Source organism: Miscanthus floridulus, chromosome 1, assembly GCF_019320115.1.
Source record: "Miscanthus floridulus cultivar M001 chromosome 1, ASM1932011v1, whole genome shotgun sequence".
NCBI classification, from domain to species: Eukaryota; Viridiplantae; Streptophyta; class Magnoliopsida; order Poales; family Poaceae; genus Miscanthus; species Miscanthus floridulus.
Genome location: NC_089580.1, coordinates 76,481,259 through 76,498,366, shown reverse-complemented (window position 1 = coordinate 76,498,366; position 17,108 = coordinate 76,481,259). Strand labels below are relative to the sequence as shown.

Genomic DNA, 17,108 nt, shown 5'->3' with positions numbered 1-17,108 from the left:
TTTGAGCTATATATAGTTTTTTTTATTCAACGCTATATGTGTCACTACCGCACTGTTCGCTTGGGCTTGTTTGGTTGATAAGCCATGGCTAAAAATACCGTTGACTGATTTGATATGAGAAAAAAATACTATTCGTTGACTAAAAAACTATGGCTTATAAGCCAAACATGCCCTGACGAACAGCGTGGAAAATGAGATTCGTTTTCCCAGGGCCAGGCTCGCGTGGTGCATGTTCAGCGGCCGCCGCTGCTCGCGCCGGTGTGCGCAAGATGCTAGACACTGCAACCAAACAGCTTCTCATTCTTTTTTTCATTCTCGTTCTCGAATCAAGGTGCCAACGTGGACACGGCTGCCGGCTCCAATTTAGATATGCAATCACAAAGGTTTAGACTCCGGGTTCATGAACATATAACCAAAAAAAAATGAGGATAGAATGTAATCTCTATCCTTGTCTAAATTAAGCACTTCTGTAATAAAATGACAAATCAGCCGATCGTTTCCGCCATAGATAGACCCAGCCCCCACCAATACTTTCACCATGGCGCAACACGCCAGCACGTGTCCCCGACTATCCCGCCCGGCCAATTCCCGTCGTCCAGCTCTGTCCTCCGGGCGAGTCGGGCGACCACACAAGCCCTCGTCGGCCATCACCCACGTGTCGTGCTCCCCCTTGCTCACGCGCCTCGCTCGTGATCACCACCTCTCTTCTGCCTTCTCCCTTCCCGCGCCCGTCTCCTATATAAACTGCACCACCTGCGACGCTTCTCTTCATCGACCTCGATCCATTGAATTTACTAATACTAATAAATTCTTGTTGGGATATATTCCTCCAATTCCCCTCCTCCTCCCAACAACAATCTGGTCGATCTCTCTCGCCAAACAAAAACCCAAATAACAATCCGTCCGATCCCACAGAAACTCTCTCAGTTTCAGTTCGATCGATCGCTCCCGTCTCCATCGTTTGCCAGACACCAACACCCAAAACCATGGCCTTCAACCTGGCTCAGTGCGCCACCGCCGCGGCATCCGTCGCGCCCCGCACCCCTCGCCCTAGGTCCGCGGCCGCGGCGTCCGTGCCCGTCTCCTTCTCCGCAAGGAAGGCGGCGGCGGCGGCCGGCAGCGTGCGGCTGCAGCGGCAGGCGTGCTGCGAGCCATCGGTGGCGCCGCCGCGTTCGGTGTTGTGCCGGGCCGCGGTGTCGGGGAAGACCGCGGCCGACCGGGCCGCCTCCAGGAGGAGGTCCGGCGGCGTGCCGGTGTTCGTGATGATGCCGCTGGACACTGTCAAGAAATGCGGCACCGCGCTGAACCGGCGCAAGGCGGTGCAGGCGAGCCTGTCCGCGCTCAAGAGCGCGGGCGTGGAGGGCATCATGGTGGACGTGTGGTGGGGCATCGCCGAGAGCGACGGCCCGGGGAGGTACAACTTCGCGGGGTACATGGAGCTCATGGAGATGGCGCGCAAGGCCGGGCTCAAGGTGCAGGCCGTCATGTCCTTCCACCAGTGCGGCGGCAACGTCGGCGACTCCGTCAGCATCCCGCTGCCCAGGTGGGCCGTGGAGGAGATGGAGAGGGACCAGGACCTCTGCTACACCGACCAGTGGGGGCGACGCAACTACGAGTACGTCTCGCTCGGCTGCGACGCCATGCCCGTCCTCAAGGGCCGCACGCCCGTCGAGTGCTACACCGACTTCATGCGCGCGTTCCGGGACCATTTCGCCGACTACCTCGGCAACACCATCGTGGAAATCCAAGTCGGCATGGGCCCCGCCGGCGAGCTGCGCTACCCGTCCTACCCGGAGAGCAACGGCACCTGGAAGTTCCCCGGCATCGGCGCCTTCCAATGCAGCGACAGGTACATGCGGAGCAGCCTGAAGGCGGCAGCGGAGGCGGCCGGCAAGCCTCAGTGGGGCCACGGTGGGCCGACCGACGCTGGCGGCTACAACAACTGGCCCGAGGACACCATCTTCTTCCGCGGCGACAACGGTGGGTGGAGCACCGAGTACGGCGACTTCTTCCTGTCGTGGTACTCGCAGATGCTCCTGGAGCACGGCGACCGCATCCTGTCGGGCGCCACGTCCGTGTTCGCCGCGGCGCCCGTGGAGGTGTCCGTGAAGGTGGCCGGCATCCACTGGCACTACGGCACACGGTCCCACGCCCCGGAGCTGACCGCGGGGTACTACAACACGCGGCACCACGACGGGTACCGCCCCATCGCGCGCCTCATGGCCCGCCACGGCGCCGTGCTCAACTTCACCTGCGTGGAGATGCGGGACCACGAGCAGCCGCAGGAGGCGCAGTGCATGCCGGAGCACCTGGTCCGGCAGGTGGGCGCCGCGGCGCGCGCCGCCGGGGTGGGCCTGGCGGGCGAGAACGCGCTCCCGCGGTACGACGGCACGGCGCACGACCAGGTGGTGGCCACCGCCGCCGAGCGCTGCGCCGCCGAGGACCGGATGGTGGCGTTCACGTACCTGCGCATGGGGCCCGACCTCTTCCACCCGGACAACTGGCAGCGGTTCGCCGCCTTCGTGCGCCGCATGAACGGCGCCGGGTCGTGCCGGGAGGCCGCGGAGCGGGAGGCGCACGGCGTCGCGCAAGCCACGGGGTCGCTGGTGCACGAGGCCGCTGTCGCGCTGCGGAGCTGACCCAACCCACCGGGTTGGGCCGCCGGAAGCCTGCCATCGATTTGGATTGTGTAGGGTTTGGGAGCTCGGGTTCTTGTTGGGTTTTCCTTTTGGGGGGGAGAGGGAGCGCTGTCGAGATCGAGAGCGAGCAGAGTCTCTCGTCTCGTGCAGCTCATCCCGCGTAGACGACGAGATTGTGACGAAGCCGGGGGAAAGGGAGGGGAGGACAAAAGATTGCTTTTGTCACGTTTCAGGCTCCGACCATCGCCGGAGTTTGTTCGGGGAATATATCCATTTCCTGCAGAAATCAGCAGAAAATGCTGATTCGGTGCTGTGTTCCTGCACTGACTGATTCGGTGCTGCTTCTAGTCTTCTTCTCCTCTCATCTGCTCTGCTGTGCTCTCTTGTTTGGCCGGCTGACAGGCTGCTTGAGGTCGACGGCCTGTGTTTGAGCCGGCCACATCCCTTTTTATGGATGTCTGTAAATCAGTATTTCTAACAGAAGTTACATTGCATCCATTTCCAAAATGAGTCCACAAGATGTTGATAGTGACCAGTAGAATTGTTAGGATTGTCCTTGTAGAAACAGTGCAAAAGACTATCGAGCTCAGTATCGAAGTGGGCGAGTTATTTATCTAAAATTTACACATATGGATCGATCATCGAAAAGGGAGCTACAGAGATGTGGGGAGTATTCAGATAGATCAACGACAACGACAGTCATCCTCGTGAGGAAGACTAGAAGGGAACGTACTGAGAACGTACCCCTAAGCTTCCGTTGCTAGAAACTTTCATATAGAACCGCGTCCAAGTTTGTCCACTGCGTGTATGACTTTGTTTGGTAAATTTAGAGCATTTTTGTGTGGGGTATTACCGTATTACGGCCTTTAGTTGCCTTGCCCGCGTGATCCCCAGTGCCTCACCTCACCTGCACGATCCCGTCTTGCCTCATATCAGTAAGCTAGGCTCACATGCCCCAGATTGGGCGCAGGAAGTTGAAGGTCACTTTCAATGGTTTGCTCGTATGTACTAAGTCAAACGGTAAAGAAACAGCGGTCCCGTTCGTTTCGCTAAAATTAAGCTTTTATGCTGATGCTTATGCTGATTTGTCGTGAGAGGAAAACACTCGCTGAAAAGTAATGCTGAATTATCCGCATGAATACTGAATACATGTTGCATAGGTTGAAATTGTAACATGATGATCATTTTAAGCTTTGTACCTTACTCTGTATTGTGTAAATACTTACTGATTATTACAATTTTGTATCGTGTACATGAAAATAGCCATGGAGTAATTGTCGGTTGAACCTTGTCATGAAGAAACGCAAACCCTTCTAAATAGAAATGGATATAGCATATCGTAATAACATTCCCTTTATCTTATTACGTAGACATATCTACTCTCTTAATTTTCATTAATCACACTAAATGTTATTTCGTGTCGTGTCTGAATATAGCCAGTGACTTCGGACGGCTAGTCAAGATCTATAATTTCTAACGGACTAAGCTAAATGAACACAAGTCCTGTTTGACACGATTGGCACAGCTTCGACTCCTTGTGTATAGAGGAGCCAGGGCTAAGAGCACCTCCATTAGATTGACCATCCATCTCTAAAATGTGAATAGGAGAGCTATCCTTCGATAGATTGAGAATATCCTAATTCCCTTTCCATATGGCCCCACTTGTCAATGAGATACCGGAGTAGTTGTTTCCTCTTCTCTCTTCACTATAGTTGTCTCTTGGACAGCGGCGGTAGGTCAGGTAGGTCTCCTCTCGGGCTTCTCTCAGTCTCTTTTCTCGGGCTTCTCGCATAGCAGGTCGGGCGAGTCTCTTCTCTTGTGCTTGTGACGGAAGGTCACTCCCGTGCCCGATGTGACCTGTGGTGTGGCGTTCATTCCCTGGTGCAGCCTGACAGCGCAGTGGTGCCCGCTCCTGGGCAGCCACTCCCGCCGCTCGACAGGAGTGATTCCGCGGCAGTAAGTGATTCTGTTCTATTCTTTAACATAAACTCCTGAAATCATTACGGAGAATCACTTCACAGAATTAGGAGAAACTATTTTTTTCAACTCTCAGCCTTCTAGTTCATTTCAGAGAATCACTTCACAGAATCAGTAGAGAATCACTTCTCTCTAAAAAAACTGTTTGACAGAGCTCCTACTGGATTCAGCAGAGAATCAGCTCTGGGAGCTCTGCCGGGGCCATAGCTAGGCGGTGCGTACTCCCACCGCCCAATGCGGCCTAGCGACGCCTATCAGAAGGAAAGATGATCGATTTGCTCTCCCCTTTTCTTTGAGGGATGGAGGGGAGTATTTTTCACAATTGAGAAGAAAAAGAAGGATTGAAGAGAATGTGCTAAAGCCTTTCTTTTTCACCTCGAATTCCCTTTATCTCTAGTTCTAAGAATTACTTATTCTCAATCAAGTGAAGATGATTCTCATCTGGCGCAGATGCTCTAAAGCCAACTAGAACACCTCGAACTTTATCTCTAGTATAAGAATTACTTATTCTCGATCTAGTGAATATGATTCTCATCTGGTGCAGATGCTCTAAAGCCAACTAGAACAACTCGAATTCCCTTTCTCTACTTATAAGAATTACTTATTCTCAATGTAGTGAAGATTCTCATCTGGTGCAGATGCACTAAAGCCAACTAGAACAGGCCCTCAATCTATAATGCCAACGTGATAAACGCAAAATACTTGATAAACGATCCAAATGTAAGAATGCTGACCGGCCCACAGCTCACATCAATCAAGGCCCTATTCGTTTCGCTAAAATTTAATTTATGCTGATTTATTGTGAGAAAAAAATATTGTTCTTAAGTACTGCTTAAGAACAGGGTGCAAAACAACGGTGATTATGAACACCCCTAGAGACCTAACAACGTTCGCTCTTTCAGGGTCACAACCAGCAGTGGTACCTTCCCAGTTTCCACTGCATGGTTCAAACAACATAAATACATAATTAGCACCATAAGTGGTTCAAAATGGCACATCTTTGTTCTCAGAAGCAAAGATCAAGGTATAAAGCGTTCTGCGAAACTCAGGTTTGCGCCTAGAATGGGAAATCTTACAACAGGAACACACAATAGGTTCATACTACTGCTCAGAGTGAGCAAAAATTGTACGCACAGAGTAACACAGATGTAGAACTGGGTATTGCAGGTAGATAAACCAAACAGCCTAGTATCCTCCCTTGAGATCGTTGACCACATCATACGGGATGGGAGTGACGGTCTCGATGGTAGCGCCCCCAACCATGAAGCCAGGCTTGGGGCCCAACGGCTGCCTCTTGGTGCTGATGACCTCGCCACGCGCCTTGGCATCAGCCTTCAGCTGGTCATTCTTTGCCTTCCTCAGGCGGAACTCTTCTGTGCAGCGGGACGGCTGCACATGCTCCACACGGACATGGATACGCTTCCTGATGATGCGACCATTAACCTGAAAAGATAACAATTTATCAGAATCAGAAGGACTTAAAAATAGATTAAGCCATTATCACTCATAGCACTACTGCACAAAGCATATTATGTCCAGCATAACTAAGCTTGACGTAATCCTATCCTGCACAGATTGCAGATTTAATTGCATAAAGCGTCTAAGTGTTGTAGATATTGGTTAATCAGAAATGTTTGCACTTCTACATCAAGCAGTAAACATTGCAAACAGTTTTTAAAACAGGAATGAGTTCATAACAAGGGACATAACAAGGATTTAAGAGGCACGTTGATCCCTGGCACCCATATAAAAGGAAAAGAAACCCTCATCATACTACAAGGTCGGCAACTCAGTGTCTGGCATCATATTTAAAAGCCAAACGTGCTTGCTGCCGAGCAACAACCCCTAACACAGAATATTACATGAATACAGCTGAACAAGCCTATGCAAACCTCGCACAATTAGTCAAACTAGAATCGTATTACACCAGTGTAGTAACAAGAACCCAATCATACATCGACCTATAATCAACCTAATTACATCATCTATCACTACTATATCATACAAAGAAATGGCTCTGATTGCCCATTCCTGCCAGTACAAAAATAAATCGCAACCTGGGCCTGCACAAATTCTATGAATCCAAATCAAAACAACAGCAAATTGTCGCCATTCTAAATTAAAGCCTTCCAATTCCTAGAATGAAACGAACAGAAGATGCGCCCGCGCACTAAACGTAAGTGCCCTGCACAAACAATTCTAACTGCCTGCGAGCTAGCGAAAAGGGGGATCCGCGTTGTATACCTGCTTGTTTATCTCGACGCCGATGGCGCGCTTGGTGACGTTCCAGACGCGACCGGTGCGGCCGTGGTAGAACTTGTGCGGCATCCCCTTGTGGACGGCGCCGTTCACCTTGACGTCGACGTAGTCGCCGATCTTGTAGGTGCGGAGGTAGGTGGTGAGCGGGATGTAGCCCTTCTTGCGGAAGGGGCGCGCGAAGAGGTCGCGCGTCCGCGAGCGCAGCCCGTGGCCAGCCGGCATCCTGGCTGCTCCTGCTTGCTACACGCGGCGGCGGTGGCTGTGGCGGCGGCTGAAACGGGTGGGTGGGGAACGCTAGGGTTTGCCAGGGTTTCGGTGAGGTGACGCTTTATAGGTGGCGTGGGAATGGCTTGGGGGCCTTGGGGGGATTGGGGCTTGACGGGGTGCTGGTGTTGGGCTGAGCTCGTTTGAGTGGGCTTGGTACTAACAGGTTTGTGTTGAGCCATAAAATAAGCCCATTTACTTCCCTTCTTTCTAGACATTTTTTTTTTTGAGAATCTGTCTAGACAAAGTTGAATCCTGAATTCGATTGCTAGCGCAGTAGCGCGATAACATTTTTCCGAGGAAAAAGCCCATCTCACATCCCTCAATGAGGGAAAGCATATGGGTACCCGTATTCAAAAGCCGATAAGTTTTAATCTCACTATTACAGCATGTGTGTGAAATAACTTAGGATAATAGACAAAAATCTATATATTTATTTATTGAGTTTGTGGTACGGATATGGTTTTGCAGTATATAAACCCATAAATTCATGGGTATATATACCCAACGAGCAACTTGTAATAACTCACCAAAAACCTTAACCTAAAAATCTGAACTTTTCCGTGGCGGTCCGACCAACGGCTGGCTAAGTTCCTGTGAAAGACGTTGGATAAATAATGCGAGAAGAAGATTGTTGAATTGAGTGAGAGTAATGCGCCATGTAGATGTAGACTGTTGTGTTATGAAGTTTTCACAGGTGTATTAGTCAAGTTATTAATCAGCATTCAAATAAAATGTATAATAATGTAGAAAGGATTAGGGAATACCCCTCACTGGATGATGTCTTGCATATATATAGCCAATACGGTTTCTGTTACAAGTCGTATACAACACACATACATCTAATAGGTAAGGAATAAAACCAGACTTAACATATGTTTGTTGTATGTATCTCTCTCTAGACTAGAATGAGTGTGTGTGTTTGAGTCGGTGTTGTGAAAGAATCAACAATGCCGGAGGGGGTATGGGGTTTTGAATTGGCGTAATTTGAAAACTTCTTTCAATACTAAACTGCAAATCAGTACAATTGCGTAGGTTACACAGATTTGTTCGTAACGTATGCACGTATGTGTAAATTACGTAGAAATCTGCATAGGTTACATGTGTCAACACAAAACTCAGAATATACCAAGTAAATGTACATGAAAAATTGATTGCCGTATTACTACACTTCATGAGCTATTCCTAGCCTTCAATCCTACAGAACCTTTACACACGAGCAGTGAACGCAAGACAACAACAAGCACAATAGACACAACGGTTTATCCCAAAGTTCGGCTACATACATCACCGTTTTCGAGGAGACTACAAAGGTTTTGAATCTCTATCAACTCAACCCTCTTTTCAAGTGATCATAAAGATTGTATTTGAGCTTTCTGCTAGAAGGATCTCTATCAACTCAACCCTCTTTTCAACCTCCGGAAGCTCACGACACACAAGTTGGGAGCATCACAGGCAACACATAACTCTAGAAGCCAAGCTTCAAGAGTAACAAACGCGAAGAAATTGAATGCCCAAAAGACGGATTTGAGTTTGTCTCTCTTTCCTCCAACTCTCAATCCCACACCTAATCTTTTAAGGAATCAAGGAGTTAGAGTGAGAAGAAATGAGGGCCAGTTTGGCAGAGCTCCTAGAGCAGCTTCCACGTTGAATACAGGAGAAGCTCTGCCAAATATATTTTTTTACTATAAATTGATTCTTTGTTGATTATTTGAAGTGATTCTCTGATATGAACTAGGGGCCTGAGAGCTTAAAAAAGTAGCTTCTCCTGATTCACTTCACGCAAGGAATCACCGTATGCACATAGTTTATCCTAGAGGACCAAATGGAATCAATTTCAGTCAGAGAATTACTTCTCACATAGAATCAGCTTCTACGAAAAATCTAAAATAGGAAGAGCTCTGCCAAACTGCGCTGAATGTCCTTGAAGGCTCTTGTCTTGAGTTTAGTTGAAATAATAGAGTTGGTGACCATTCGGAAAGAAGTGGTAGAGTATACTCTCCACTAAAGTAGTCATTAGTTTGTCTAAGTGCTTAACTTAAGCACATATGCGTAACCTATCGAGTTTGATGTACATATCTAGTCAAATCTTTTAAGGAAGTCGTTACATTATCGTGGTCTTATCGTTTCTCATGTTCGTCCTACAAAGGACTATCCAGTATCAACCGAGGTGTCGCCGGAATAGATGGATGCTGCCGTTTGCTTGGTAAGCAAAAGCACCTGCTCTGCTTTGTAGTAGATGCAACTGAAGGCGACAGCTTTACTCATGGCTGATGGTGCCGACCTCGCTGTTCGCGTTCTTGCATGCCGGTGTACCCTGGTAATCTGATCCACGCCAGGCCAAATTCCTGTGCGTACTGTCAAAATAGTGAAATCTACAGGGGTCTGTCCACACGTTCATCATACGCACACCGAGGTATACGCTGCGGTAGAGCATCTGCAGTTGAGCTCCAGAAATTGACCTGTACTCTCTCCTCCTCTTCTTAATTAATTAAAAAAGAACTGCCACTTTAATTTGTGCTTCTAGAAATGGCCTTCTGTGAATAAAATAGACCCCGGAGAATGCCCTTTTCAATCTGCAGCATGGCAGGCCATAAACGATCGTGGATTATTTATTGCTGGTTGATTTGGTTGGTTTGATGTGAGAAAAAAAAATTCTGTTTCGGTTGAAAATTTACGATCGTATACGAGCAAGCCCAGCCTGCCGAACAGGCTACTGATTTTTATTTTGGTCGCCATAAAGGATGGAGGTTGCAAAAGGAGACCTTATCTGCCTCCGTGTATTAGTGTATGGTAATTGCTGGGCCAAACCAAGCAGCCTGTTCGGTTAGCTGGTTTGTATCGTTGTTGGTTCGTGAAGAAGTACGGCTGGCTGGTTTGTGTGAGAGAAAAATACTGTTCTGGCTGAAAATTTACAATCGTTTACGACAAGCCACAGCCAAACAAACATGCTGCAAACCCGATGCCGCCACGTTGACCCCGGTGGCCCGGTCAAACGAGGCCCCCTCGCCCCGCCGGCGCTGGCGCCTGCGCCGCCGACATGTCGAGATGCGCTGCACGACGGTGGCCAGCCATCGCATCGCATCGCAGTAGGAGTGTCCGTCAGCGTCAGAGCGAGCGTGGAGAGTTCAAATCCGCTCGCAACTTCTCCTCTCCGGCCTGTTTGTTTGTTAATATAAGGGAAACTAAACCAAGCTGAATCCGCCGTGAACGGCAACTTCTCCCCTCTGCAGCATCGATGGCTTCCAGCTCCGGCGCTGCGGCACCAGCCGCACACGTCGGCGCCACCGCCGCGACGACCGCGATCACCGTCGAACGGAAGCCAGCGGCGGCTCGCCTGTCGGAGCTCGGCGTCAGGTCTTGGCCCAAGTGAGTAGACGACGAGCGTGCTGCGCTGCGCTGTTCTGTTCTATCCTGTTCGAGTTCGACCATTCATTCGTCTGAGAAACGAACGAGTCGCGTCAGTCACCCCGATCCGTTGGAACGCGTTGGTTGCAGGTGGGGCGGCCCTCCGGGGAGGTACGCGCTGAGCTACGGAGCGCGGCAGACGTGCTACATCGTGAGAGGCAAGGCGAGCGCCACCGTGGAGGGCTCGCCGGAGAGCAGCTGCACGGCCCAGTTCGGCGCCGGCGACCTCGTCGTCTTCGCCAGGGGAACGCGGTGCACCTGGCACATCGTCGCCGCCGTCGACATGCACTACGCCTTCGATCCGTCCTAACAGCAAGGAGCCAAAGATTTGTTCTACTGACTCAAATGTGAAGTTCTGTAAACTGAAGGGCACAACAACTGTTGTTGACGAAGGACCAACAAAACCGAGCATTTCAATTTTTCATCTAATTCCAACTCCAGTCCTGCACATCCAACTTAATTATTTGTGCCTTAAAATTCCACGCTTCAGGATACTACTACCTCAAACATGCCTTTTGGCAACTGATGATCCAGCAATCCAACTCAGGCCCCGTTCGGTTGTTCCGGAACGGACCGTTGCAGGCCAGAAAATGTTCCGCACTAGCACAAATTTCTGAAAGAACTGTTCGGCTGGGAATCAATCCCGGGTAACCGAACGAGGCGTCAAGCATTTGCACCTCAAAACCTCACATTGTAAAAAGGTAGACCAGTGGTTGGACATGCATTTTGGCATCAGATCCCAAACCATAGATATAAGACCAACAGTATTGTAATAGGAACTCAACATCCCCCCAACACCCTTCTGCTTCAGGGGGGGATACCTGTTAACATCTAAAGCTCGAAGAGCCATAACATCTGAGCCCTAAGAGGCAAGTACGACCACTACGATAACAAACAACATGACGGTGAAACTCTTCTTGTACATAGCCTACTTACCGTACAAGGGGCACCACCCCTGTCTCCTGGAGTAGGAGACCTAGAAAGGAGCATGTCGATGGCACTGATTTATTATTCATGGGTTCAGGATATGCTGAGGCAGCCAGGCAGGTCACGGCTTAATCCCAATCGAACTCAAACTGAATGTTTGCAGACTCCACCCTTGATATCTCAGGCTGCTGAGCTCCTTCTTCTTCTATAGGTAATTCATCAGGAGGGACACCCACAAAGTCATTCAGGTGAGCTTCACTTGGAATAGGATTGCTCTGGCCAATCAGATGCTCCAAATTCTCTGATGTTTGCATAGGACCATCTGCCTGAACACTGCCACCTGCCGTGTCATTGGATGAATCATGCACAAGAGAATATGTGAAGTTCTCCGATTCTGCAATGGGCTCATGCTGAAGATGGAACCCATGGTTTGCAGTGGGATGCATGGTTTGAGAGTCAACCGTTACATGCTGAGACTCAGGGATGCCCATATTGTAATCTTCTACCCCCAGATCAGATGCCACGGTAGCAAGTATGTCTTGCCAGCTTGATGTGCCAACATCTATTATTGCTGGTTCTGGGAGGCATTGCGTTCTCTGAGTTGTAAGCGAGGTGGACCGTGCAAGTTGCGACCCTGTGGCGTGCATTCCATTTATGGCAACCTGATAATATCCCGCAGGTTGACCTTGTTGCACCTGAGGTGCTATCGGTGCACTGAAAGATCTCTGAAAATGGTTGTTCTGAGAAGTGCCAGTGAAAGCAATGGTTGTAGGTGCAACTTGAACAGGCTGAGATGCATGAGACAATGCCTGCTGCATAAGGAGATCATCTGGAGCAGAAGAACAAAATTGGCTAGCATTTCTTGTTGCAAAGACTGGAGCAACAGTCCCTGCTCTTTTGAATATTGCATGGGAATGAGTACTTTGAGCAATGTGAGCATTGCCAGTACCTCTTCCAGCTCTTGGAGACCCAACTGTTGCCTCTACACTCAGTGAGACTCTCACCGAGGGATGTCTCTGTTGGTTTTGGCTCCCTTCATTAAGAAGAGGACTTTGGATGGAAAGAGAAGGGTGACTCCCATGTGATATGGAAGGCAATTGTGGGACTGAAACATGGCACTGCATAGGTTGCTGTCTGGGTGGTGACATTGTTGAGTAAACGCCGTTCTGGTGTTTTCCTGGAAAAGATGCTGGCAACAATTTTTTCTTGAATATTTGCCTCATGTTTCTCCATTTTGAATCCTTGTCTGTAGCATGGCAATGATCATCAGCTGATGTACTGTTACCCCAATATTTGCAAGGAGCTGGCGCGTCACATACAAAACAGTGGCACTGCATTCGAAAAACAAGAATACAACATGCCATTAAAGAAATTGTACCGGTTACATTCCTAGCATGTTTGACGTATTGTATTCCCCAAAACATCAGGGCGCGAAAATGTCTGTTACTAACCATGGTACAATGCTTCACGTGAGTAGTAGTGCTGAAAGGCAAGTTTGAGCATATATGGCGCGAATGAGGGAAGTCCCTGCATGCTATCTGAAAAACAATAGACAATTAACAAAAGCAAAAGAAAAAAAAAAGGAATGCTAGTGAAGTAAAACTGCAATTTCTGTGAAAAAACTTGACATGAACAAATACGACAAGGTCGAGACAGAAACACTTAAGCAGATCATTTCCACATTAGAGCAGTGCATGTTTAAGCACTTCCATACTAATACGAGCCTCATGGTACATTCCACAGCATTACCGCCAGAAACTAACGACCCTAGCAGATGCGCATAGACACAAGATGAAAGCAGCAAAAGATAACATATAACTACTACACACAGCAAATCATTAACCTTTTATGCACAGCTTCTCCAACTAGTACTATGAATGCAACTCAATGATTCAACTCTCTACATGCTATCAAATACTGCATAAAAGGACACTATTTGTATTCGAGAAATAAATAAATAAAAGGCATTATTTTTATGGCATGTACAAAATGCAGTGTTATTGCTATAGATCAGAATGGAAGAAATGAAATACCGGGCCTTTCTCCGCGACTATCTGCAATTCATCCGAACTGCCATCTCCCGCGCTCCCCTCGTCAGGAACTGTAACCGCCTTATCAGGGTCACCATCTAGAACTACACAATCATCATCATCCTCATGGCACCCACCATCAGCACTGGCCTTCTTCTGCTGCAGCGCAGGTGGTGAGGACAACTCACCCATAACCACGAGCTCGTCAGGGTTGGCTGTCTTCTGCAACACTGGTGGAGCAGATATCTCACTCATAATCATGAGGTCATCGATATCCTCCCCGGTCGCAAAATCAGCCACACCGCAAATGTGCATAAACCGTGACAAATTAACGGGGGGGTCGAGGGGTTCCGGGAGTTTTAGTGAAGTGCCCATGAACAAGTCCTCCTCATCAGAGCTGATGTCCACAACATCCCCCACCGGTGCCATCCAAAGTCCAAACCCCCGAATCAGCAAGCTTACGCTGCCGCACAGATTCCGCACAAACCAAAGACAACTCAACCAGCTCCCGAGGGACAAGAAAAACTCCCCTGACACAACGCTAGCCGGAGAAAGGTGAGCTCCACATGTAGCGCTGGATCGAGAACGGGCAAGGGTCCCCAGAGACGCGACCAGGAGCACACCTATCCCATCATAACACAAACTTTAGTTCATCCGGCAGCCGATTTGCCCGTCGACGCGAAGGGCTTCACCGCGTGACGGCGAAATCCAGCGGCGGTGGGGTGGGGAAAGTGCCTGCAACCAACAGATTCAGTGAATAAACGACACAGAAGCCATAAGCCTCCACGGAGGAAGCCGATTCAGAGAAGCAGATGCTACGATTAACAACAACAAACAGAAACGCGCACAAGGGAGTAGGAGAAGCGTCCATGCCTCAAGCAATCCGCTCTGTCCTGCTCGGTGGAGGAGAAGGGAGGGTGGGCGGGGGGAGAGAGAAAGATCACTCCTTTCTGGTGTCCTGGGGAGTCCTGGGGAGGAGAGAGCAGACTGTTCCTCACCTCCGCCTCAAATCTCCGAAGAAATCCAGCAGTTAATTCATCCCGCTGCCACTGTGCATCCCGTTAACGATATTCCTATGGGCCCTCTGATTTATTTCCGCTTCCGCCGATGGAAGTGGGCAGTGGGGAGAGAGAGTAGCGAGGGGCGCAGGGGAAGGGGATGATTACATACTAGTAGCAGCGTGCGCCGCGCAGCCATGGCGGCGTGGCCTGACGGGTGCGGCAGGCGTCCGCGGGTTACGGGTTTCGGAGGGAGTTGGGTCCGCTTTGGAGATTGACTTGGCTTGACTCGACCTCAATTGCTTCTCTGGTCCTTGATAGGAAATGGAATGGAACTTTCAACAGCTTCATATGTTTGCACAAGTTAGCTTGATGAGGAAATGGAGAGTGTAAATTGTGTTATGCATGGTAGTGGATGTGGTTATGAGTTTGAGAGAGTTGTAACCAAAGCTAACGAGGGCTTAGTCAGTATGGCCCCGTTCGCTTCGCTGAAAAAACAAGCCGAAACACTGTTCCGGTTGATTTGTTGTGAGAGAAAAACACTGTTACGGCTGAAAAAACAAGCTGAAAAAGACGGATTATAAGATAAGCGAACAAGACCTATATGGGCTTTCTGCAACGGTCGAGGGGAGAAGACATTTAAAGAATTCGCGCCAACAACCGAAGCTAGCAAGGGCTTAGTTAGTACAGTTTTTTTTTGCAACGGTCGAGGGGATAAGACATTTAAAGCATTCACGCCAACAAACTTTTCGCGTTGGGAAAGTATCCCCGTTTGCAACGTTCGAGTGGATCAGACATTTAAAGCATTCGCGCCAATGAACTTTTCGCATCGGAAAAGTACAACCCCCATCTTTCTTAAGCCGTCCTTCTTAGTCCCAACTGGAAATATATAAGTGCATAGTAACTTAACTTTTGTCGGTTTGTATATTTTGTCTATATTGACATATTGTACTCGTCAACAATCAACCCGTAAAGAGTTACTTGAGTTGATTCACACATGATAGTATCGCAGTCACACTCATCATCGTTGCACTGCAGTGACCGTGCAAAGTAGTGGCGAAGTTAGAGTAAATTAGAGGGTGATGCATTTGCCTTGTATGTGTGAAAATTTAAGCTAAAATCATAGTAAAATTTTGATTTTAGTATTGGTTTTTCAAATTTTTGTGGGTGCATGTGTACCCACAAGCTACAACATAGCTTCGCCACTGGTGCAAAACAGTCATACACATGCGCTGTGAGAGCAATAAGGTGTAGAGAGGTGAGTATACTTGTCATATTACACGTGGATTCCTTGTAGGTAGAAATTTCCATAATGTTTGGGCTGTATCAATGGTCGCAAATAGCCAGGCTATCTAGCCAATTATCTGACACAAGGCTAATATGAACCAAGGTCAGAATAATCCCATGAGATTAGTGGGAGAGGGAGATGGCGCACGGGGCTGAGCAATGGCGCGGGCTAGAGAGGAGATCACACGGACTTGGCGAATGAGCATGGCTTGTTTATATGTCTAGCAAAATTTGAGGGATAGCACGAGATTATTTTTATGAGAATAAAATGAATAGTATGTTGTAGGCAATTACATAAATTTTTAAATCAAATTATACGCTAAGGAACAACAACTCTTTTAAAGTTATCTTTTAGAATTGCTCTTAAGCTAGGCAGTACTCCCTCCGTCCTAACTATCGTCATCGTTTTAGCCTGAGACACAGTGAGCAAGGAACACCAAAGCTTACATATTATCAGCACGAGACTCTACCATCCTCCGTCGTTCTTGCCACCGCTTACACATCGTGTAACGAAGAGAGAGATCCTTACCGCTAGTAACGTGATTACTTAACACGTTATCAGCACGAGACTCTACCATCCTCTGTCGATCTTGCCACCGCTTACACATCGATGGTGATATCGCCGGATCGGTTATCTACATCGCCACCAACACAAGGTTGAGACCACGCCGTTTTCTACATCAACGCCGACCTTGTCAAAAAGCTACGACAAGCGTCGACTTCGTTACTGCCGGTCCTAGATCTACTCCTCTTCACTGCTTCCGGCCTCCACTGCATCAAGCTTCAACCTGCGTCACAAGATCAGCTACACCACACCGACGGTATGTAGCAATCGTGTCTCGCAGTACGCTTCTTTCGATAGAAATTGATCTGGAAAATTTTTCCCCAAATTTGTTCTTGCGGCAGTTCAGTAGTATGGTTCCATCCTCTAGCAGATTTGTTTAATCTGAAATTAGAAAGAATCATGGAGATAGCATCCACAATCATACCAGCTGTGGGCTCTTGCACTTGCAATCGATGAGGCTGGCATCCTTAAAGCTGCTGCCGCTTACCCAATCCTAGCAACTACGATCTGAAATCTCTGATCCAATTAGATTTTGATAGGGTGTGATATTGCACGACGCACTAGCGGTGCCACAGCATGGCCATCACACTGTAGAACGCCTCTGAATGGCTCCTGCACACGGCATGAAGCCAAAATCTGATTTGAGTTCCATGGCCGACCGGCTGGAAGCTGTGTTCTTGTCAAATTGGATAAGGCTAGCTGGTTCTTGAAATCTGGTTCTTGAAGAATCACTTCGGCTCGATGATTTTCAAGT

The 17,108-nt window shown here is 48.6% G+C and overlaps 4 protein-coding genes across 6 annotated transcripts; 2 read left to right on the top strand and 2 right to left on the bottom strand.

Annotated features, from left to right (window-relative positions):
• Positions 1-822: 822 nt before the first annotated feature.
• On the top strand, positions 823-3,133 carry LOC136536428 (beta-amylase 1, chloroplastic-like). Its single transcript, XM_066528733.1, has one exon. It carries the CDS (start codon positions 987-989, stop codon positions 2,637-2,639), a length of 1,653 nt encoding a protein of 550 aa, XP_066384830.1. The 5' UTR covers positions 823-986; the 3' UTR covers positions 2,640-3,133.
• Positions 3,134-5,596: 2,463 nt separating this feature from the next.
• On the bottom strand, positions 5,597-7,174 carry LOC136487480 (large ribosomal subunit protein eL21x/eL21w-like). The gene is made up of 2 exons (XM_066484607.1): positions 6,861-7,174; positions 5,597-6,059 (listed from the first exon to the last, which is right to left on the bottom strand). The coding sequence occupies exons 1-2, from the start codon at positions 7,095-7,097 to the stop codon at positions 5,802-5,804; spliced, it is 495 nt and encodes a 164-aa protein (XP_066340704.1). The 5' UTR covers positions 7,098-7,174; the 3' UTR covers positions 5,597-5,801.
• A 2,925-nt stretch (positions 7,175-10,099) lies between these two features.
• On the top strand, positions 10,100-10,952 carry LOC136536421 (uncharacterized). Its single transcript, XM_066528729.1, has 2 exons — positions 10,100-10,508; positions 10,638-10,952. The coding sequence occupies exons 1-2, from the start codon at positions 10,378-10,380 to the stop codon at positions 10,855-10,857; spliced, it is 351 nt and encodes a 116-aa protein (XP_066384826.1). The 5' UTR covers positions 10,100-10,377; the 3' UTR covers positions 10,858-10,952.
• Positions 10,953-11,276: 324 nt separating this feature from the next.
• Positions 11,277-14,665, bottom strand: LOC136536403 (uncharacterized). 3 transcript variants are annotated; one of them, XM_066528719.1, is made up of 4 exons: positions 14,353-14,665; positions 13,508-14,239; positions 12,926-13,012; positions 11,277-12,805 (listed from the first exon to the last, which is right to left on the bottom strand). In XM_066528719.1, exons 2-4 carry the CDS (start codon positions 13,931-13,933, stop codon positions 11,603-11,605), a joined length of 1,716 nt encoding a protein of 571 aa, XP_066384816.1. In that variant the 5' UTR covers positions 13,934-14,239; positions 14,353-14,665; the 3' UTR covers positions 11,277-11,602. The 3 variants fall into 3 exon arrangements, with proteins under 3 accessions (XP_066384816.1, XP_066384811.1, XP_066384820.1); XM_066528714.1 differs by having other exon boundaries at positions 14,378-14,665; XM_066528723.1 differs by having other exon boundaries at positions 14,503-14,660.
• Between the last annotated feature and the right edge of the window lie 2,443 nt (positions 14,666-17,108).

Coding starts and splice junctions, on each gene's coding strand:
- LOC136536421 (XM_066528729.1), top strand. CDS start 10,378: ATGGCTTCCAGCTCCGGCGCTGCGGCACCAGCCGCACACGTCGGCGCC. Junction 10,509..10,637: donor GGCGTCAGGTCTTGGCCCAA/GTGAGTAGACGA, acceptor CGTTGGTTGCAG/GTGGGGCGGCCCTCCGGGGA.
- LOC136487480 (XM_066484607.1), bottom strand. CDS start 7,097: ATGCCGGCTGGCCACGGGCTGCGCTCGCGGACGCGCGACCTCTTCGCG. Junction 6,060..6,860: donor GCGTCGAGATAAACAAGCAG/GTATACAACGCG, acceptor TTATCTTTTCAG/GTTAATGGTCGCATCATCAG.
- LOC136536428 (XM_066528733.1), top strand. CDS start 987: ATGGCCTTCAACCTGGCTCAGTGCGCCACCGCCGCGGCATCCGTCGCG.
- LOC136536403 (XM_066528719.1), bottom strand. CDS start 13,933: ATGGCACCGGTGGGGGATGTTGTGGACATCAGCTCTGATGAGGAGGAC. Junction 13,013..13,507: donor TAGTCGCGGAGAAAGGCCCG/GTATTTCATTTC, acceptor ATTGTTTTTCAG/ATAGCATGCAGGGACTTCCC. Junction 12,806..12,925: donor ACGTGAAGCATTGTACCATG/GTTAGTAACAGA, acceptor TTTCGAATGCAG/TGCCACTGTTTTGTATGTGA.